The sequence below is a fragment of the Mytilus californianus genome, unplaced genomic scaffold, assembly GCF_021869535.1.
Source record: "Mytilus californianus isolate M0D057914Y unplaced genomic scaffold, xbMytCali1.0.p SCAF_8, whole genome shotgun sequence".
Taxonomy (NCBI): domain Eukaryota; kingdom Metazoa; phylum Mollusca; class Bivalvia; order Mytilida; family Mytilidae; genus Mytilus; species Mytilus californianus.
Genome location: NW_026262734.1, coordinates 924,709 through 949,556, shown reverse-complemented (window position 1 = coordinate 949,556; position 24,848 = coordinate 924,709). Strand labels below are relative to the sequence as shown.

General features: G+C 32.5%; 1 protein-coding gene across 1 annotated transcript in view; it reads right to left on the bottom strand.

Annotated features, from left to right (window-relative positions):
* Positions 1 to 18,149: 18,149 nt before the first annotated feature.
* LOC127711826 (uncharacterized) overlaps positions 18,150 to 24,848 on the bottom strand; it is a 197,330-nt gene continuing 190,631 nt past the window's right edge. The window contains exons 14-15 of the mRNA XM_052217980.1: positions 21,899 to 21,961; positions 18,150 to 18,163 (exon numbers count right to left, since the gene is read on the bottom strand). Coding sequence (XP_052073940.1) covers positions 18,150 to 18,163; positions 21,899 to 21,961 — 77 coding nt within the window. The remainder of the gene's footprint in view (positions 18,164 to 21,898; positions 21,962 to 24,848) is intronic.

Sequence of the window (24,848 nt, the reverse complement as noted above, 5' to 3'; positions counted from 1 at the left end):
CGATATTTGTGCCAAAGTCTTCAGCTTGAAAGTCGTCTAATAGTAAAATTTCAATAACACTCTTTACTATAAATGTTTCTGATGTTTCTGCATAGTACACTCTACGAAATCAAGAGGGGGAATTTTGTCCTGAGCAAACCACTTTCCCGAAACAAATTTGGCATCATCAGGCATTTTATAGCAATCTGATGTGATGACAATGAAAAAAGAACTAGATGGTAGACCTTTAATATCACGTTTAAAAACACATACTGTTGATCCCTTGCTGTAGATTACATTTCTGGTTTCCTGGATTTCAACTGTAGTACTTACAATTTCTGGTACATCTACTTTTAATTTTGAAAAATCTAGCTCATGAACATCTGGAGGTTTCCTTAATGCAAAAGAAGAGTTCCTGCGTGGTCTTTGGTCCTCATATTTCTTATCGTTAACTGGCGAACACACTGTCCATTTTCTACTTTCCATTCTCTCATTGCATTTTGATGATTCAAGCAATAACTTGAAACATTTTCATAATGTTAATACTCACTAGTATAATACAAGAAACACATCTGTGTGATTTTTTAAAACAGTTCTCGTATACAATTTGAAAATTTGCGAGCGAATTGTATCATTACTGGTGTGTCATCAATTGCTCTCATCTCATAGAAAAGGTTTTCAACAATGGTTGTGGATGTACTTTTCATCGAGAATTTTGTCTTGAATAAAGGTTCTGTTTCATTCACAACATCCCTAAGACTTTTCAACGCAGTGATTAACTGTGAAATATCATGTTTCGTCTGCATTGAATTTGCACCATCTGGACTTTGAGCATGGTTTTCTGATGTCATTGTTTTAATCTCAATGTCACAAAGACAAAGAAAGCCATCAATGTCAGCTAGTCTTGAAATAGCATCATCTATTGAGAAATTCTGTTTGTCCTTAGTAAACCAAAATGTTGACAAGAGTTTGTGTTAAATTTCTAAATATATGAGTAAACTACTGCTAGGGGTTATCATTTTCACTTGACCAACAGCAGTATCACATACAAACACGATTCTTCTCTGAACACACAGAAGTAGGTTGCTGAAATTGAGCAGTCGTTTGACATCCGTCTTCACTTCCAGCTCTACCTGTATCTGCCAATCGTTTGACAACTTTAGTCTCTACATTTATTTCCTTTACTGTTTTGTCATCAATATCTGAGAAATATATCCTAAAAGAGGTTATTCCATGTTCATCTGTTGTTGTAACTGAAGAAATGCCATTAACTTTCTAACAATCAATTGTACCATTTCTAAGAATCTCATCGTAAATAAAAGTATATCATCAATTTCATGGTAGGCAAAAAATCCCCCTTTTTAATGTCTGTTGATGCAGTGTGTATATAACGTGGTTATGCACAAATATGCTACAAACAAGATGTTGCACACCAATAACTCTTACTGCCGTTGCTTTCATTTGTCTGGAATTATGATGTAATGAAAATAACTCAATGAAAATCAACAAAGCACTAAAATGACCTTTTCTAGTAAATTAGTTTTGGCAATTTTATCAAGTGAGATGTAAATATTTCTGTACTTAATTTTTAAATTCCACATTTTTTTTCATGTTCAAAATTCAATATCCCTTAAAATGCATCAATATCCCATATCCCATTTATTTTTAGGACAAATATCCTATATCCCTAAAATTAAAATGGCAAATATCCCGTATCCCAATATACCCTATACAAGCCTCTTAACTGGAAGTGGTGCGGCCATTTTTACTGTAAGTGGTGCGGCCTAGTAAAAACAGCAAACAGAAAGTTGAAAAAATAGTTTTGACTTAAAGGTTACACTACTTTTATCCTTCGTGGAATGACCCACTTTTTTCGATTAAATCACAATTTCAAATAACTACATACATGATATGAACATGAACAAAAAATGTCTATGTAGCATTTTAATTTTTTTATTTTAAAAAATCAGCTGTTTTGCATTTAAGACTATGGAGCAGTCAATTACAAGACTGCAACCTATACCAAGGAGCAATCTTCAAGGTATCTATTGGTATTTAGATATTACTTAGGCGATACTTTAGAGGTATAAAATGTTTGCGTCCACCCCGTACTCAATACCTGCTTTGTTCTTTTTAATTAAAAACATTCTATAATTCTAGGTTAATTTGAAAACTATGATATTTCATTTTGTCATTATATGTGTGATTGTCTGTGTTAATACTTACATTACAAATTTCGAATATTGCAGGTATAAAAAAAGTGAAATTTTCAAATCCTAAATATGTTTTCTTCATTTTAAAAATTTTGTTAAGATGACGAAATTCTTATTTTCAAGCATTCTAGTGGATGGAAAATAACTCAACTTCTAAAGATATAAAATTTTTGGGGTCTTAAGAATTAAGCCGATAGGAAATCATTTTCTTTGTGCCAAAATATTACATTTTTATATTGTATGGGCAGCACATGGTATAGTGTACGTCTCTTGGTTACGCATCTCTAGGCCATAAAGGAAAAATAGTGTATTTATCAATTAGCCATGCTATTTTGCTTGTTTGAAAAACAGAGTTGCTCAAACCTTTTGAAAACATTGTGATACCCCTACCACCCATTTGAAGCATTAAAAACTGAATATTCTTTCCATTCCTAAAATTTTACAAGGCCCCCTTAAATTCTTCCTACTCACCCTTCAGTTACAAATCAGCCCCCAATCAAAGTGCAACAGATAATTTACCAAGGCAGCCCCTAATTTGTAATTGTTACATCAGCTCGAACTAATATTAATTTACCTATTGCTGGTGTATGTTTTTCCGTTATTAAAAATATTGTTCCTCTCGATTTAAATTTTTAAATTTTAATTGTTCCTACACATATATATGTTTGTCTTTGTCAAAAATATATCGATATATACAATTTTATTACAATTTTAAGACAGTCCCTAGCATCGTCGATCATTGTACTATGTATTTATAAATGTTATACTGAACACTGTCAACGTATATTTGTTCCGCCTAACAGAATTTCCACTGGAAACTTTGTTATAAACAATGTCATACTATCTATTTCTGTTGGAACACATATTCTATACTATTTATTCCGTTAGGAACATATACTGTAATATTTATTTCAGTGGAAATACTATTCTAGAATATTTTTTTCCATTTGGAACTTATATTATGTAGGAACTTCTATTTCGTGACAACACGTGTATTTGTTTTGACATTTGTCACATGACTAGATATAAGTAGATATAGGAAGATGTGGTATGAGTGCCAATGACACAACTCTCCATCCAAGTTACAATTTATAAAAGTAAACCATTATAGGTCAAGGTACGGCCTTCAACACGGAGCATTGGCTCACACCGAACAGCAAGCTATAAAGGGCCCCAAAAATTACTAGTGCAAAACCATTCAAACGGAAAAACCAACGGTCTAATCTATATAAAAACGAGAAACGAGAAACACGTATGAACTACATAAACAGACGACAACTACTGTAATCAGATTCCTGACTTAGGACATGTGCAAACATTTGCAGCGGGTTTAAACGTTTTAATGGTACCAAACCTTCTCCCTTTTCTGTAACAATAGTATAACATCACAACATAGAAAAACACACTATAAAATATCAATTGGAAGGCTTAACGCAATCAAAAAACGTAAATTAACACACACAATGAACGTGTAATAAATCATGTGTCATTCGACGCTTGACTTCGGACAGTTCAGTCTGGTCATTTCTGACCCACCTCACCAATCCACTTATATTTTATCAAATTTGTATTTGATGTATTCCTACTTATGATTGAAGTGGACGTATTTAAGATATACATGCTTGAAAAGATAGGTAACAAAAATTATTTCTTTTGTAGATTGTGTATTGATTAATGATATGTTGAGGCAGCGGCTAAGGACGTGCAGACAGATATAAACATTGGTGCATTGTAAATAAAATTAATGAAGTTGCTTAACTGTACTGTCCAGGCGAGCCAATATCCCAAATAGTGTTTGGTTCTTATTTCTAAATATTTTATGTTCGTTTTATCAGACGAACAATAACATAATATATATGCATAGTAATAGAATCATCAACAAATTACAAACAAAGAAATCAACAAATACTCCCATAAACTGCATCAATATATTAGTTATACTATTTGGCAGGAAATTGATTGATTGGTTGGTTGCTTAAAGTCAAGTGGCAAATATGTAATGCATGTTCAGGACTAGAAAAATTAACAATAAATGCAATACGTAGTTCTTGTAATAGAGGTCATCCAGGATAAAGCTAGGGAAAATTTAAACTGCCACGGGAAAAGGATGGTATATTGGATAGGGGCAGAAATTTAGCCTTGCAACAGGACACCTACGGACCCCTCACAGAGTTGTTGCAAAGGTTCTTAAGGTGCAAAGAGCGTTGCACTCTCTTTACACGAGACATTTGATATAATGTTCCAATTCTGACCGGGCGTGGCTGCGAACTTGTATACACATCCTGCACAGCCAAACGAAAGTCCCACTTTGGCACGGGTTTTACTGTCGATCGGAGGAAGACAAATGGTGACCATATTTCTATTCCCCTTGAGGCGGCAGACAATAGATGTCCGTATTGAACATACAGTGGCAATTTTTTATGCAGACGGAATCAACTCCCTATTTACTTTGGACAAGGAAGGAACAAATTTAGGTGTGATAAGTTCATTTCGTGAAGTATATGGACATTTGATTTCTAACAATGTAATGTTTTCTGTTAATCCATCAGTAGTTGCGGTAAAGTTGCCGCAACAGTTCGCCTGAAGGCTGATTTTTCAGTAAGGGGATGGCTTTCTTATCATACAAACGTATTTTGTTGGACCTGATCTACCACAGCGCCATCTGTAATCAAGTGGGGATAATCTTCACTAATGTTTCTTATGGTACAGTGCATACCCTCAATTCAGGGGGTAGGTTTTGGGGTCATATCTGTAAAGGTTGATTAACTGTGAATTAACCAAGGATTTGTTTTTTCACATTTGGACGGTTTCCATGGCAACGGTGGCCATTTTGAAAGTGCTGAAGATGGATGGCACAATTTCATTCATTTTGAATCTCTTTTCGGTTTATAACATTTTTGCCGTTTCCATGGCAACGGCGGCCATCTTGAAAATTCCAATGCACATGGGGATTGTTTTTATGGTGCAGTTTTTTCAATGTGTGTCAAGTCATCTCCGAAAACTAAGCTGGACAGAAAAGTGGAATGTAAAATCGTAACAATAACAATATATCACCCTTATTACGATGGGGGTGACATAATTATCAATACTTTAATCAATATCCAATACCACATTATGTGTTTGTGTTTTGCCTGTCCTGTCTCGCTATGTATTATATTATGTTTGTCATAATATTGTCCTCTTGTACGCCTGTATGTGTCTGAGTTGTGAATACAATCTTGAAATCTTTATCTATTACAGTTTTTACAAAGGCAAGAAGGCTAACAATGTCCTTTGAGGGTAATACATTTTGTAATGAAGCAGCTGACGAGAATACTCATTTGTAGATCTTGTCTTGCTGGCTGTTGTGCTGTTAAACGTTTCTCTACGTCTACATTATTGTCCTATACCCGAAAACGAAAGAAATTGGAAAAAAGAGTCACAGAAGGCAAGGCTCCTGATTAAAGTTTTCTCTCTCTACTATAGGTTTTGCAACAATCACCAAATTATGATGTTTAAAGTTGTCATTGAATGGCAATGACTTCTTTTAGGAGTCAACTTCTGATATTAATCTTTTTTTCCATTGGCGGTTTCTCACTATCTACTATAAAGTTTTACCTGCAAACACAAAACTGTGTTAATCGTCATTTAATAGAAATAACTATTAAAAGAGTCGACTATCCATCCCCATTGAACCCGGTGCTTTGCTTTTGAGCCAATTGGCATTTCATAGACGAATGCCATTAACCATAAATTCATTTTTAATGCACCCACCTAACATACGGCTAAATCATATACCATTCGAAAGCATATCATCTGTACTATCTTTTTTGCCCGGTCGTCAAATATTCGTATGGTGCAGTTTCCGTCAAATCACGATGAAAGGTCAAGGACAGACAATTTCTAATTTTACATTATGTCAGCATTTTTGCATATTCTGTCTTCTGAATTATAATATTTTGTATGGAATTGTGAAAATCTGTTAGAACAGATGTTAATAGTTACTTTTAAAAAGCATTTTGATATATTTATGTCGGATTTTTAATAAATAGCGCCGTTTTCCAGAATTTCCAGTGAAAATGATAAGAATGTGTGAAAACCAAAATTTGTGTCTGTGATTCAATTGTTATTCACCATAAAACCAAATAACATATTTTATTTAGTGCTAAGAATGTTTTGGACATCATCAAATTACTGCAATTACGCTTCTTGTTAATTAAACAGCCAATTATAACAACCCATGCAGTTGCCCAAAATACCACCATCAGCAAAAAGATAGCCTTTTTAGCTGATCTATGTTAAACAAATTGTATGTAGTCAATATTAGGTTGTAAAACACAAATCTTAAAAGTGCAATAAGGTTTAAGGATATTATACAAAAGAAATTCATGCTTTTAGGGGAAAGTTTAGGAGCGAAACTTTGATATTTCAATATTGATATGTTTTCTTTGTTGCCTATACTGCGTCGTGCATTGACTAAAGAAGTGAAAGCTATTATAAGTCTCTGATGCATGATTTTTTATTATTAATTGTTTTGGCTTTTAACTAGCTGTCAGTAACTGCGAGTACTCTCAAATCGTACTTTCTTTTTAATTTAACCTGTTGATACTATTTGTAATGCATTTTTGTTATTTAATGTTAACATGGATCTTGTCTATATACCAGCTTTGATTATTTGGTATCACTACAAATTTTCACTTCTTCGTACTATGAACATCAAAATTATTTCATTTTTCCTTAGATGCTGTTCTTGGACCTGTACAGGAAGTTTTATCTAGCACTAATTGTATAGTTTTATTGTTGATATTCACCCCATATGTACCAAGTGTTAGATTAGTTTTATTGATATTAAAGAAATGTCTTGGTATTCCTAAACGGAAAATTTTATACACACAGAAGAAGAAGTATACTTAACAATAAAATTATTTTCATTTACCTGTGTATAATATGACGCAGGTTTTTTTCAAAAGTGATGATTTTCTAAAAATTATTTGACATTTCACAGTGATATCATACTTTAAATTTGTTAAAACCTGTTTATTTACTTTTGACTTTAATTATTTATCCCTTGTAATTTTTTTATTAACTGTGTATTTGCATTCAGGTGTCACAGGTCAAATTTATTCGTTCATTGTGTGTTTATTTACGTTTTTTGATTGAGTTAAGCCTTCCAATTGATATTTTATAGTGTGTTTTTCTATGTTGTGATGTTATACTATTGTTACAGAGAAGGGAGAAGGTTTGGTATCATTAAAACGTTTAATCCCGCTGCAAATGTTTGCACCTGTCCTAAGTCAGGAATCTGATTACAGTAGTTGTCGTCTGTTTATGTGGTTCATACGTGTTTCTCGCTTCTCGTTTTTATATAGATTAGACCGTTGTTTTTTCCGTTTGAATGGTTTTACACTAGTAATTTTGTGGGGCCCTTTATAGCTTGCTGTTCGGTGTGAGCCAATGCTCCGTGTTGAAGGCCGTACCTTGACCTATAATGGTTTACTTTTATAAATTGTAACTTGGATGGAGAGTAGTCTCATTGGCACTCATACCACATCTTCCTATATCTTGCCATTGAACATGTTCTTCGTACCTGGCCGAAGAATTTAATCCTATCCAACTACGTAATTTCTTGTATATCAATTGAGATATGTTGCAATTATATTCACTTACATTACACTTCCTGAATAGTTACCATATTAGTTCATTGTAATATAAAGATGATTGATTGATTGTTGGTGTTTAACGCAATTTTCAGCACTATTGGCTTCTAAAGTATTTTGCGGTGATCAGTTTCATTGATGGGGACCCACGGAGTGCCAAGGAACCACCAACCTTTGGCAGGAAAACTGGCAATCCCCGTCAATAATACATTTAATTTAGTTATCTCTATTAATATCAAGGACGAAATTACTGTGTAGGTGTCACAACAAAAAATCTACCAATCAGCATCAATAGCCTTTTGTAAAAGTAGGCAACCTCTTACCAAACAAAGCAGTTTTGATATTAATGTTTACTTCAGCTACATGTTACAACTAAATTTGCTTAATAGAAACTGAAATATAAATGCATTTGAACCATTTTTATTACAAATTTAATTGGCCATGGTTTTGCATTAAAATTTCAATGTAGATGTGCCACATAATAATTTCTTTTAAGGCATTCAGAAAAACAGAACGCTATTTTAGTAGATCATCTGTCAAGCATTGATTGAACATTGGCATATTAAAGATAGTACATGTACATTAAGAATATATATGGTAAAAATGAAGTTATTTTATTCTAAAATATTTATACAATTGTGAGAAATGAAAATCGTGGTTGAATTTATCCATGCAGTTTTTGACTGGTTTTATGTCATCTAAACTCCAATTTCTTTTGTGCATATTTATTTTCCACTAAGCCCTCTGTTGTTGATCTGACAACGATTTTTGGTGATTTTCTCACTTTATTTTTATATTTTTTTCGTTTGGGTTTCTAATGGTGCGAAGATTTCTCAACAATAATAAGTGATATGAGTTGACATTGATAAAAAAAAAACGTACAAAATGGTATGTACATGTGTAAAAAACATTGGTTAAAACAATCTGACTTAAATTCAGATCAATCACGACTCGCCTGCTCATGTATCATATGAGGATAACGAAATAAGAGATCTACATTTTAATTAGATTGGGGTTAACTTTATGAGATAGCTTAAAAGCATGTATGTTATGGTAAATTTGAAGTGCTTACTATTTTTAACTCTATTTGAATATTTGTATTATGAAAAAAATCCCTTTATGTACAACCTCCATATGTGCACTTTTAAACTTTGAACTTCACTAAAATCTACCAAGCAGTGTAGGAGGAACATTGCTCATTACAAAGTTTTTTTAGACTAACAGATGGATATGTAAATGGAAAGAACAAAGAAAAATGGACGTAGGGACAAGATTATATAAAGAGAGAGAGAGAGAGAGAGAGAGAGAGAGAGAGAGAGAGAGAGAGAGAGAGAGAGAGAGAGATGTTGTTAACAATTGTTTTCCATTCGTTTGATGTGTTTGAGCTTTTGGTTTTGTCATTTGATAAGGGACTTTCCGATTTAAATTTTCCTTGGAGTTCGGTACTTTTGTTGTTTAACTTTTTTCTTATATCTTGCATCGATATCTGAGTTTTAAGTTCTGTTGTCTTTTATTCGCTCAGCTTTGAACTATCTGGTTCTCTTTTCTTTGGTTGAAAGACGGAAGAAAATAACAAGGAGGCAGTCTCAAACCACAGTCGAAGAAAAACAGATGACAGCATGACCAAGGCGAAAAAGTAGAACAGACAAACACAGACAAACACCACTCCTTAAAACACTTCACCGAAATGAACGAACACTTCCTAAACCCGGTGGTGATCGCTGTCGCTTAGGAATGGTATTCAATCTTCCACAATATTAATTTTCATTCATATTTGATAAAACAACTAATAATGTTTTTAATAATGGGCTAACATTAAAAGGAATTTACCGGATTTGTTATTGAAAAGCGCATAGTACAAACAGTTTTCATTCAAATATTGAACGAGAACAAAATTCGTAACATGTCTTTCGACATCAGAAAACTAATTTTTACTAAATATACCTTTTTTGTTCCTTAAAGTTTTTCCATTACCCTTTTTTCAAATATGGTTAATCATTTTCTGCCGATATTGACAATATTATCTAGCCAAAAAAAAGCAAAATTATTCCTATTTGCAGAATGTGTTCGTTTAGGGCAACTGCAAACGTTTCATTAGAAGGCTGCATCCTGACCTATATCATATATTATTTGCAGTTTGAAATGATGAAAAAATTCCCTTGGCCTATAAACGATAAATCTATTCTATTTTTGACATTTTAATATGCAAACCGCAGGAAATATTCAGCTTTTATTGCAATTTTATCATTTTTGGAAGTTTTTTCAAGAAATGCAATTTTCTGTAAATTTTGCGCAATCAACATTTTAGTTTCCATTTGATTTTGAATTATGGTATTTTGTTTTATGAGGTTCAGATAATTTTTAGAAAAATTATCGTACTAGTACCAGAAAAGGGCATTTTGTTTAATTCTAGTAATATTTAGGAATGCTCAGTTTTGACCTTTGACCTTGATTTAGCGAAAATTGTACCGTACGAATTATTGACGACCTGGCAAAACAGAAAGTACAGTTAAAAAGCTTTCGAATGATATATTATATAGCCTTATGTTAGGTCGGTGCATTAAAGTCGTTAACTAAGCGTCTTTTTGAAAAATGTCACTCGCCTATCATTTGCCCCACAAACTATATTTGATTTGCGCCAAAAAATAAAACCTTTCATTTGCGCCAATAGTACAGGTAAATACAGGTAAATAGTATTAAAAAGACTTCTTTTAATAATAAAGACTGTTTGCATAAGAAAACATATTCATCAGAAATCAGTCATCGTAAAACCATACGAGTGATGTTAAAACACAGTCCTGTTATAAATCAACGTGATCATCAAACCTAAAAGAAAGCACTATACACTGCAATAAAACAATGTCCGTTCTGGCACAAAACTTGTAAGCGACGGTCCTGATGTATTCATGTCTTGAAATTTCGCCTCTTATGTGCATACAATACTTCTACAAAAGATAGTCCGTTTTTTCTTTCTCCCATTTCCTTTTTTGGTACACCTAAACTACTTGTCTCCACTTGTCAGAACATATAACCTATAAAGCTATATGTGTGGTCATAAAAAATAACAGACTTATTAGAAATGAGTATGCACTCACTCAATTGATCTCAATTATCCAGAAGGAATATTGTAGAAACAAATCTTGTTCACGATGGAGCGATGAATATTTAAACTTTTCCGTTATATATATTACCTGTAAAATGGCGCAAATTTATTTTTTTATTTTTGGCGCAAATGAAATATTATATAACTGTGTGGCGTAAATGAAACATTGGATTTTTAAAAAAATTGCGCAAATGAAATGCTCTCATTGAAACGAACCCGTCTCCATTAAGATCGTTCGCCATGGCAATTTTTTTATAGTCCAGCTCATCCTAGAGTATTTGTAATACCAAGGTTTCATGAAAAGAAATCAAAGAACCAACATGTGTACACACAAAAAAGCAAAGTGTAGCGTGAAAAAGGTAAAACAAAAAATTAATCGAATTTGCATGAGATCGTATTTTTTCATTTTATTATACATCACTCATCCATAAACGACTGAATACCCGATTCCAAGTAAAAAAAGAAGGTGCCGAGTATACATAAACGCCTAAATCGGTAAATGCAATAAAAAACCTACTTGAAATTTTTTTTATAGTAAGTTGTCTCGAGTATATACAAGTTGAATTAAATTTAATAGTCTTAGAACTACTTCAAATGCAAGAATGCAAGAACAGAAAATTTCTTAAATATATAAACAAATACAACTAGATATAAGAAGATGTGGTATGAGTGCCAATGAGACAACTCTCCATCCAAGTCAAAATTTATAAAAGTAAACCATTATAGGTAACAGTACGGTCTTCAACACGGAGCCTTGGCCCACACCGAACAGTAAGCTATAAAGGGCCCCAAACAATTACTAGTGTAAAACCATTCAAACGGGAAAATCAACGGTCTAATCTATATAAAAAACGAGAAACGAGAAACACTTAAGAACCACATCAAAAAACGACAACTACTGAACATCAGATTCCTGACTTAGGACAGGTGCAAACAAATGCAGCGGGTTTAAACGTTTTAATGGTACCAAACCTTCACCCTTTTTCTGAAACAATAGTGTGACATCACAACATAGAAAGACACACTATAAAATATATAAACTGCTTATTTCTTAAAAAGTAAATATCTCGCAATCTAATTGGTTAACTACTCGGGTGTAAACAATTATCCTAATTAAGAGTAATTTCTCGCAATTTGATTTACTAATATTGTCCTAATAAATTTAAGGGCAATTTTTTATTAAGTCAATTCGAATTATCTCCCTTATACCATTCACATTTCAAATAATAAACTTGAAAAAGGTTTTTTGAGCTCTAAATATGAAACAAAACCAAAAGTGACATATGTTGGAAATAAGTGGTGTCATAAAAAAATCAGGATAAATTCGTTAAAACAGTGTGCAATTGTCCTATATGGCAGTTATCATGGGGAAAAAAAACAATAATTAAGTGGTGTCATAAAAAAAATCATAATAAATTCATTACACAGTGTGCAATTGTCTTATACGGAATTTATCATGAAAAAAAACAATAAAAAGTTGTGGGATAACAAAATCAGGATAAATTCGTCAAAACAGTCTGCAATTGTCCTAATACGGAGGTCATCATGGAAAAAAAACCCAATAAATAAGTGGTGTCATAAACAAATCAGAATAAATTCGTTACACAGTGTGCAATTGTCTTATACGGAATTTATCATGGAAAAAACAATAAATAAGTTGTGTGATAATAAAATCAGGTTAAATTCGTTACACAGTGTACAATGGTCCTAATACGGAATTTATCGGGTCAATAAAATTCCCGTATTAGGACAATTGTACCCTATGTAACTTATACACCCACCTCAATTCACCGCCCCCCTCCCCAAAAAAAAAATAAATATAAAAAAAAATTGACAATGGGCACCACCATCGGTGTTGAAAATGTAGAGGGAATCCCTCGTAAGAATTGTTCAATTTTACAACACGGTATAAAAATGAGTAAAGGGTCGCTTCTTTAGAAATACATTCGCTATTTTGGTGTACAAAGTGATGTACGGAATTTAGACAGGTGACAACTAATATTATTCCTATGGACCAAAATCTTGATTGGTTAATTAACCGGTGAAAATAACAACCCGCCCTAGTTCACCCGCGGAATTTGTTTTTGCAAAAATGTCCAAAAAGAACGCAAAAATTGCCAAAATAAAAAAAAAGTATTTGTTAAAGGATATAGTCAGGTCAGGTTTTTAGGATTTTTTTTCAGATGTTCGAAGTCCGTGTGGTTTTTTCCTACGATACAGGGTAAAATATTTTGCCCCTTATTACCCACTTTTCTTTTCATAGAAGACTTCAATAGCTCATAGAAAGGTCATAAAAAATTTTAAGCAGATTCTAAATGTGTTTTCTTACGAAGATTAAAAACCATGTAATATTTTTCTATAATGCATCTCCAATTAAATGTCACTAGGTTATGACGTCATATATATCGAATGACGTCATTGTTGGGAAAGTGAAGTCAGAGACGTCCAATTGTCGTACTTTCTGCCACACAAAATGCAACCATATAAAATTAGCGACAACAAGAGGGATAAACCGTTATTTGCTGAACTAGGTTAAACGGTTTTCTGCCGGAGGAACACATGTGTCGACACCTTCTGTGCGATCATGTGCTGGATGGACATAATTCGGATTTTAATGTATCGATCTGATGAGAGTTAACGTAAGGGTACCCAAATTGCACCTATTTTGACAAATTTCACCTACGTTTATTATTGATCCAGACAAAAGTTTCTATTTTGTAGATGTATCCTTATTTACTATATAGTTCCATCAAATTGATTTTGAATCTATATTGAATCATAGAAATAGATGGGTTTGACATGTTTACTATTCATTTTTTATGAAATGGATGCACGAAACATATTTTATTTGCCCATTTTTAAAAGATTACTTTTTGTGGACGTCGCATGGCGACGTTTCTGTAGATTTAACTTTTCCAGTGAATAGTTCATCTGTTGATACTGTATACTGTGCACGTTTTGTGAATATTAAAATATATTTACCTATCTAAAAGCCGTGCATAATGCCAAATAAAAAATAAGACAAACTGTTTAATCCCTAAGAAAACTTGTAAGATTTTCGCTGCTATTTTTGCTAAATAGTTGCAATTTGGGTATTCGGTGCAAATTGGGTACTGTGACCATGGTGACGTTAAGCCCTTTTCAACCGATTTTTATAGTTTGTTCTTATGTTGTACTGTTACACCACTGTTCCAGGTTAGAGGGAGGGTTGCCGCCTTCAAACTGATTTAACCCTGCCACATTCTGTATGTGCCTGTCCTAAGTCAGGAGCCTGTAATTGAGTGGTTGTCGTTTGTTGCTATATATCATACTTGTTTTTGGTCATTATTTTGTACATAAATCAGGTCGTCAGATTTCTCGTTTGAAATGTGTTATACACTAGTAACATTGCATGACCTTTATAGCTGACTATGCGGTATGGGCTTTGTTCGTTGTTGAAGGCCGTACGGTGACCTATAGTTGTTATTTGCTGTTATTTGGTCTTTTGTGGATCACGCCACATCTTATTTTTATATAATATCTATCTATATATTTAATTTATGCAATCGCTTGTTCATTACTGCATCTCTTTCAAATAAAATCCGAAGATTATATAGTGCTTTTTTTCTGCATTGGATCTCCAATGTTACGCCATCAGGGCGTGACGTCATATATTGAAGGTTTGAATGTGACTTTGGTATCTTTCGCCTCTTTTTGGCCATGTGAAGTCGCAGACGTTCATTTACCGTATACCCTATTATTCAAAATGTAACCCAATCAGCAGCAGCCAGATGGTTAAACACAGTCGGATAAATAAATGAATGTATTGGCTAAGGTCCAGTAACAAATGCTACATGCATATTAAGGACCAAAACAATTTAACGATAGATGTAATTGGTAGGCTGGTCATAATTGAATAATTATTCTTGTTGAAACTTTTCAAAGCTGCCAATATTCAAAATTGCCAAGACGTTAGAAACTGCACAATATTGTGCGACGTTGGCGTTCTAATACCGTTTTCACATAATGTCTTTTTTTAAAGGTTTATAACAAAATGGAACCGTATCATCAGTGATTATTCAGGGATTTGGTCAAGTATGCATAATTGATGTCACGACGCAATTTTTTTGGGGTTAATATGTATAAACAACCTTTTATACAAGAAATTTGGATACAAAAAAAAGCAACAAAAAAAAACAAAAAAAACCACAAAACAAAATAAAGATTTGATGCATGAACACCAGTGCAAGGTTTCGTGCACTTTTAAAATAAATCAAAATACTAAAACAACAACGATTTTGTTACGTTTTTTCTGTATCGATCTGATGAGAGTTAACGTGAGGGTACCCAAATTGCACCTATTTCATCTTGAATTTGTAAGTTGTTTCACATAATTATTGTACACGCAAAACGAAAACCAATCATAACCTTTCCACAAAAATAATTCCTTGTTAAAATCTACTAGAAAAAAAATTAAGCCCACGTCGGAGACTTTTACAGCACTGCAGATTCAAAATTACTTTTTTTTCTGCAAACTGTCGGCACAATCTTTATTCATTCCGTTGAGTTCTCTTTTTTTTTATTTCTCTAATTGAACTATACACCTTTTTAATGATAAGAATTAACCAAATACTAATCTAAAGCAGTTTGCAGATAAAAGCAAGCCAAAAGATGAACATCCTTTTGGTTTGGAGGTTTAAGTCCTAGTGAAAATGTATAAACAACCACTGCTAAAACATTTTGCAATAATCTCTTAGTGGATGTTTTCTTTTACTATTACTAGCTTCATTTGTATGAGGCTCAAGCTGGCAGCCACTTTTAGCAGCCGATTAAGCCACGCTGCCACATTTTTCCAGCAGCCAATTGCAGTTTTTATAATATGTTTAAAATTTTTAAAAAAATGTATACGACTCAAACGTTCCTAAAATATTAAAATCTTAACTACTTGTCACTATAATACAACGGAATTCGACATTTTCCCGTCTTGACCTGATTGATAAGATAACAATTCATTTATATAACAATGATACCAGTAGCAACTTTTTCGGAGGCCAATGTTTATTATTTTATACAAACACATGTACACTATAAAGTCATGTTTTCCTCTCTTTTTCTCGTTTCTTTTTTACTGAAGATTAGGAGGTACAGAAACAACGTGAAAATAGAAAATAAGATAATCTACGAATAACGAGCAAATTTGCTATTATATTTATATGTTTTCATTAAAAGGAATAAGAAAGATGCAGTGTATAACAGAAAAAACTACAAAATCCCGTATTTCAGTTAAAATCTTTTTTAATGATGCCTCGTTCACACGTACATTTAATTCGAATTGAATTCGAATCGAATGCGAATCGAATTCGCTAATCGCGTTCACACACTCTTCTTTTTTAATTCGAATTGATTCGAATTGGCTAAATCGCATTATCCAATTCGCATTAGAAATGCGTTTTTGTTAATACGAATTAAAAGTTAACGTCGTTCGGATAGTAAAGCGTATTGCAATTCGAATTAGAAATTACGTTTGGACGTAAAACGTTTCGAATGCGAATTAAACTAATTCGAATTAGTAAATGCGAATCGAATTCGAATTACGTGTGAACGCAGCATAAATATCTCCTATACACGAAATGCAAACATTTGGTGATACATATTGTGTGAATAATTTTTTTTTTAAATGAGACAGTACATTCAATGAAAATCCTACGAAGAATTATATTTTGTCTAAATAAACACGATATGCAACATTACCAAAAAGTGAAATAACAAAAATACCTAACTCCGGGGAAAGTTCTAAACGGAAAGTCCCTAAGCAAATGGCAAAATCAAAAGCTCAAACACATCAAACGAATTTATTGATTGTACCAGTACAAATGATAGACACATGACTTAGATATTGGCATACAGCCGTGCACTAATGGTGCATTATTCACATAGGCGTTCAGATTAAAATTAAGATTAAATACATGGTAAAACATTTGCAATCTATCCCAGGCGCATATTTAAATCCCTGTGGTTTCCAGACGGGCCCGGATTCAATTATATTTAAGGGAGCAATGGCTTCGATTAATACGTTTGAAATGAGCCACGTCTGATTGAGAACTTACATATTTGGTGCTCCTCGGCAAGTCCCTACGGCAAACTTTAGAACCAGACATTTCAAAGGTATAGACCGAGGGCATTGGCCACTTGAATATCGTCTTGAGAACTTGACCCTTCTTGACTCCACAGATGTCTAAAAGTTGACCGTAACGTAGTTTCATATCAACCACACATTCTTTTGATACAATAATACTTCTCGCCAAGTCCCTGCGGCAATTTTTTTATGGAAAGGAAAACCAGATAAAGTGAAGAGAACAGTGATAATGTTCCAACACTGTGATGGCGGTCTTAAGATGCCTAATATTTACTAGTTTTGCTATAGTGTAAAAATGTCTTGGCTGTATAAATTATTAGACCCACAAAATTACTCCTCTTGGAAAGTTTTGCTGCTTAGTTATATACATAAATTTGGGGTGACAAAATTTTACACTTAAGTCAAGATGGATTGCTTTATTTAGTAAAAAAGGTCAATCCCTTTTGGCATGATATTCTGGTAAATTTTTTCAAGTTGCAAAATAAGTTTAAAGTTGAAAACAATGCTGATATTCTGGCCAAGTCCATATGGCTGAACCAAAACATCAAGATGATTTTTAAGTTTAAATATATTGAAAATTGTGTATTTTTTATTAATGATCTGGTGTCAGATAATAATACATTATTCTCATATTGAGAATTTTAAAAAAGTATAATATCAATACTAACTTTGTAGAGTTCTATGGTATTATGAGTGCAATTCCAAATAGATGGAAAAGTATAATAGAAGGAAGCTCTAAATCGGATAATATTGATAATAAATTGGTAGATAAAATTAAAAAAGAACCAAAATCTTGTAAATTTTTCTATAAATTATTTTTGGAAGATAATAAAGTGTTAGCTTTATCTTCCCGTAATAAATGTGAAATAGATTTAAATATGCAGATCAAAGATTGGAATACTATTTACTCCATGCCTTTTATTATAACCAGAAATTCGTTTTTACAAAATATTCAGTTTACGATTGTTCATAGAATTTTACCATGTAATTCATTTTTATTGAAATGTAAATTAAAAGAAACTGAACTGTGTACATTTTGTTCAGATATCAGAGAAAATATTTTTCACATTTTTTTGGAATGTAATGTTACACAAAATGTCTGACTATCCATTATAGACTGAATTAGAAATTATGACATTGTCTTGCCTTTCAGTGCAAAAGAAGTCATTTTAGGTGTGTCTGAGGATTTTGTCAACAGTAAAACCGTTAATAATATCTTGTTGTTATTTAAATACTATACATACAAATGTAGATGTAAAAACATATTCCCCACAAAATATGGGGGGATAGAATATTTAAAATATATTATTAATATAGATAAATACTCTGTATGTTTCTTAACCCCTGCACAAAAAGTAAAAATGGATCAGAAGTGGCAATTGTTAGAAGCAGCATTTAATTAACAAGATCAATTGTAATATTTATATCTTATTATACCATTATGATTTGATCGATCTTACAAGTGTTACTTAATTATTTATAATTGTGTCTAATACTGTAGTATGTAATTTCACATGTTTCATCTTGAAAAATAAAAAAATTACAATACAAAAAAAAGTCCCTGCGTCACAGTTCGGAACTAGAATTTTGATAAAGGTAAATAATCCTTTTGGGTACTGTTTTGTATCGTTACTATTTGTAAATTGGCCATTTTAGATCAAATTGGTCACTTTCACTTAGTAGTGACATCTCCACTGACATTTTGTAATTGAAGAGTCCAGATTTGATTTTGTACTTTACTACCAAATCAATAGAACCATCATAATTTTGAAAGGCTTCACGATTTTAAAAGTAATAACTCATTTGTTAATTAACTCGGAACACCAATAATACACCATTGGCTTTTCTAACATTGCTTCCAATAAATATCAATGTTTGTGAATGAAGTTCATTTTGTACATTTTCTAACATGATTATTAGTAAAGTGATTGTTAAGTTGGTTGCAAAACATGAAGTAGCATCAAGTTCTTCATAATATTGGGTTTATTGAAAGATTGAAATCTGATAATTCCCATTTTTTTTCTTTTACCTAGAGCCTGTCACCGTGCATTTATTCGAGGAAGTGGACTCCGCCTTTTCTGTTTTTGTAGGAGGGATGATGGAATTCAAGACGGAAATATCGTTAAATATTAGTCACTGGACGCCAAACAATCAATCATTGAATTACTCAATATGAAAAATTCGTCTCTTTGCGTTATGCACTTTGTCTATCAATAAATCATTCCATCAACCAATCAGCTAATCGAACAATTAATCAAAACACCTACCAATCAAACAACCAATCGATTGAAGAATTTGTCACTTGTTTTACACAAGCAGTTATCAACCAAAAATCATGTTTAATTTAGAAAATATTGAAAGACTTTCAATTCCAATTGTTGCTAAGATGTTATTTGTTAAAACAAATATTTTACATTATTTTTTTGGTAGTCATGTTTTAAAAGCTATAAGTACCAAATAATTCAATCATGGAATTCAAACTTTTGAGATGATCCCTGATTTAAATGTATCGATTCTAGACTATCAACTCTCTCTCAAGTGTCAATTGTAAACATTTGTCTAACATGTCTAGAATCATCTCAAAAGTATGAATTCCAGGATTATTTGTTTTTGACCTAATATGTTAATTTTGACAAACCATGTCTGTTTATTGAAGTTTGAGGCTGATAAATAAATTCAAAAAGACCAAAAGTATAGCCAAAATAGACTATTTTTCACAAGACACGTTGTTTTACTGTTCTGACGTTTCATTGTTTTATTAAAAAATATAGCTCACACTAAATGAGATCTACAGGAGTTTGAATGGTTTGTGGTTTAATAACTAGGAAAAAAGCATTCCGATATGATACCGGATGTGATGTGTAAATGAATCTACAGATGTTCAATTAAAGGCAAGATTTTCGGGCAAATATATTTCATTATGAATTTACGCTTTGGTGTTTCATTTCAGCTTGAATAAAGTTGATGCTATAGAAAAGTATGACCTTGGCTTTATGGTTCGGAAACAATGAACTTCTATACGGTATGAATTTTTCTCATTGTTGAAGGCCGTACGGTTGCCTGTAATTGCTTACATCCACTTCATTTGAACTTTGGTGGACAGTTGTCTTATTGGCAATCATACCACATCTCCTTATGTTTATATTCATCAACAAGTAATCAAATATCTTCTGCCTATCAAATCTGTCAATCCTGATCATCTATCGTTTTAGACCAATCTGCAGTGCGATTATTGCGTCTTGCGAAGCTAGGTGTGCTTACCCTTTAGCACCTGTTAGCTCCCGGTTATAAAGCGAGTGTCCGTTGCAAATAATTTTCACGTCATATTTTTTCAGCGGGATTACATCTTTCTTTGTTTTTCGACATTCCTTTTATGTAGTTTTGGAAGATCTGTATGTTTAATTCAGATTTTTCTAATACGAGGTTGGTCTATGATTTCAAAAGGAGAATATTTTTTCATACATTTATGCAGTTTTAATTTATAATTTTACATTAAAAGACAACAAAGGTCTGGCTGGAACATACATATCTGTAGAAAAATAATATATTGAACGTTTATAAGAAGTTATAGAACTTTAAAAGTAACTTCCTGTGCAGAAATCGATCAGGGCACATTGTGACCCAGAACAAAGTACAGCCTGGGTATTCAAGCTTTATCCTTGGGCAAAGTTTAGTTAGAGACATTATAGAGAGTTTAAGAGTTAAATGTTTTAAGAATATATGGAATAAAAAATCTTGATCATTGTTATTAGGGTACATTGCCTGCCATTCTTAAATGACTCATACAATATTGTTTGCTTAACGTCCACTGACAATTTTCATAAATATTCCTTATGCGTCTATTGTTATTTCAAATGCCGTCCGTTTTTACTGCGTTTAAACCTTAAACAAGTATCTATTTTAATCGAATTAGTATCGTTTTTTTTAATTTTATAACGACACTTGTGTACTAAAACAAATTTTTTTCTCTTATAATCCATTAACAATCTTATATTTTAGTTTTTCAACGTTTTCGATCTATAAGTTTGTTTCAGTATAGATAAAATGAAGCCAACAAACTTGGATAAAACCTGTTTCTTTATAAAGAAAAATTATAGCATATAAGTTTTGACCGTTTCTGTACTTCGAGTCTTAACATTTCCCGTTACGACAGACTGCTCTTCTGAGGTCTCTTCTTCATATTTGCCTTTTATGTAGAGTGTGCTAACATATAGACCACGCATCGAACTTGCCAACCAAAATATAGCAGATTTCCGATTGCCTTACATCGGAATTGGGGCTTCATCCTCCTAATATACCAGATACATAATACCGTATTATCGTTTTTTTTTTTTGGTAGTATACTTACAAGACAGAGTAGTTCAAATACCACTCAACACAAATTCTATGAATCAAATTGTCTAATTCGATGTTTAGCTTTGTTGGATTATTAGGTAGTCAAACTAATAGGTGTCAACCAATGTAATGTTGAAATATCGGGGCAACTCCGGGTTACGTATTTTTTTAATTCAACTTAGAGACAAGAAAAATCCACCTGGCTCCCTGACGAGAAAAGGTCAAAATTTACAACATTTGGATAACATAACCTTGAATAACAATGATAACATAATTCAAGAGACTGATTAACTTTGTAAGCCTTTTAAGTCTTTGTAATGTCATTTACCTTTATTTCAAACAAGACAATTAACATTTTATTTCCGCAATTGACAAATCATTTTACGTGTTATAGCCTTTCAATTGATTAAGGACTAAATATACAATGCTTCCAGGCATGTCCAGAGATTGCAGGGAGCTCTCATTGTTTTTATCAAGTTATCATATGATGTCAAACCTACATGATCTAACAATATACCTCTGATAATCTTTGGGATAACTTCTTCCTGCTCAGTTTCAAGTCCAGAATTGTCTTCTTTTTCTAAAAGGAGAACAGAATTCTATCATACAGTCTCTTAAACATTTGTTATTAGAAATTATCATGCCACACGTTTGTACATAAGACAAGTTAGTTGCACTTGAATCAAACCGCTTGAAGGCCAAGGCAATGACGAAGTTGAAGAGCACTTAAAACCAATACTCTAAAAACAAAATAGTGTAAATTGACAATATGCTTTGGTTTTAAAACCTAAGGTGTCCTGAACAAACGTTTTTTTTTTCTATATAATTAAACTCATTTCAGCGATCACCTGTCTAACGCGGTCAGCGGTCACCTTGTAATTGACTGTACTGATTTTTACTTGACAAGTCTAAGTTGGTTTGAATTTTACCCGATATTACTTGACCTCAGTCTTAACTGTACTCCACTTTAATGATTTGTACTTGACCCTTATCTTTGTCATTGACAAAAGTCTGAACTATTACGTGACCTGTTTGTAAAAGTCTTAACACATTCTCGACCTGTACTCGACCAATACTCAGCCAGTTCTCAACCAATCAATCCTTTTTTTCAGTCTGAACTATAATCGACCAAAGGTCTGAATCAAACTCGACCAGAGTTTACTCGACCAGTCTAAGCCATACTTGACTATATAACCTCTACTTTTTTAAAAACATAACTGTTTATATAACTATCTTTTTAACTGACATGCCTAAATAATGTAAAGATATATTTATAGATATTTACATTTTTACATTATTCATGTTATTATAAGATTAATCAAATCAAGATAGTCAAATTATCTAATCTAAAGTCTGAGTCTTGGTAAAAAAAAAAGAGATTTTCGCACACCTGTAATGAGAGTAAAAAAACCTTATCATGGTGCTTCTTGTTTGCCATGTGTGTGTGCTTTTTTTTTTTTTTTTTTTAACGAAACTCAATTCCATTAAATACATAAATAAAATCTGTATAGGTTTCATGGTTACATATCATATTTATATAACTATCGTTTAAACTGACATACACGTATAGGCTTCATAAAAAAATACAATATTAGCTATGTCCTAACGGCACAATATGATTGTGATGTCATTAACATGACATCATAATGGCGATTTTTAGCAATAAATAAGCTTATGTTTTGAACATTTTGGTTAATTTGGTAATGAGCCCGAGCGTCGCTGCAAAAGATTTATTTGTCAACAAGTTATGTTCTTCATGTGTTAATGTATTTTTGAGCGACGCTTGTGTTCTATATTTCTTCTTAGCATTTCCGTGTCAGATTGTCTCAATGTATGACAAACTCGCCACTTTTTTGCTATGACTGTTTATCATAGATGTATTACAAATGAATAGTAAATATATTTAAACTAAAACTGCAATGTTCAATGTACATTGACTCAATTAGGCCCCAACTCGTACCTTGTACTTAAGATTAACTGTAATTGCCAAACATGTACATATGGTAAGTAATCAGTTTATTCCATAGATTTCATTTCAAATAGTTGTTTTGTGAAATTCAAATTCTTTCTTATGTTCATGGCAACACTTATTCCAATCAAATATTGCAAAAGGGATGAAGTAAAATTTCTACCCACTAGAGTGATTTTTTTCTGAAAGCATCAACGTTCATCCATCGAAAGTTCATATAATCAAAGGATTATCAGTGCTAGAAGTACTTTCGGACTTGTCAGTCTTGAATATTCAGTTCTTAGTAAGTCTATTTATTGCTAAATGTTTTAATCGAAGAAATTGTTGGAAGTTCCTTTTTGCTGTATTTTTCTAAAAGAAATATGCATTTTGGAAAATTTAGAAAAAAACATATACATGTATAAAGATAATATAAAAATAAGAAGATGTGGTATGATTGCCAAATAAGTAATTATAGGTCAACCTACCGCCTTCAACAATAAGCAAAGCCCATACCGCATAGTAAGCTATAAAAGGCCCCGAAATTACAAATGTAAACCAATTCAAACGAGAAAACTAACGGCCTAATTTATGTACAAAATAATGAATGAAAAACAAATATGTTACACAGCAACAAACGACAAACACTGAATTACAGGCTCCTGACTTGGGATAGGCACATACAGAATGTAGCGGGGTTAAACTTGTTAGAAGGCGCCAAACCCTCACCCTAGCCTGTGACAATGGTGTAACAGTACAACATAAGAACAAACTATAAACATCAGTTGAAAAAGGCTTAACTCAGATGGATACAAATAGAAATACACAAAACAAAACAAAAACACAGAGTGGACGTGGACGGGTACTTATACATCTACACATAAGAAAGATACTAGGTACAGATCTGAGAGTAATCGCAGTTACTGACATCTATCCAAAAGCAATAAAAACTTATGAAATAAATCATGTAACTAAGACTAAAATATCAATCAGTACTTATCTAACATCCATTGGATTTAGTGTAGAGACGCCAAAAACAGTTATAGAAAAACACGCCCTTTTGCAATGCCAAGGTACAGGTATCGACAGATGGTAGAGCCATGAATGTGCACATGTATATAAAAATAATATCTAGATTGATATTAATTTACTGATAACAAAATAAATCAATATTAATTCCACTACATACAATATTCAAAGATCTAATTACAGTTTTGAATCGGTAACCTTTTAGAATAAGTTTATTTGAAGGACCGATAAGTTTACCCGGCTCGGCAAACAACATCTCCAGAATAATGAGGATGTGCTAACCCGTTTGAAATAAGTTTTCTACAGGTACAACCAAACTGCAAAACCAAATATTTATATCTATGGAAGAATTTAGTAAAGGTTTTAAGTAATTTGTGGTAACGAAATCCCTGACGACATAATACCAGTTATACATAGATTACCTTCATTGGAATCCAAAACGTTTCAACAGACACGGGCATAGCAAACGAGTTGTGATATATTAACACCA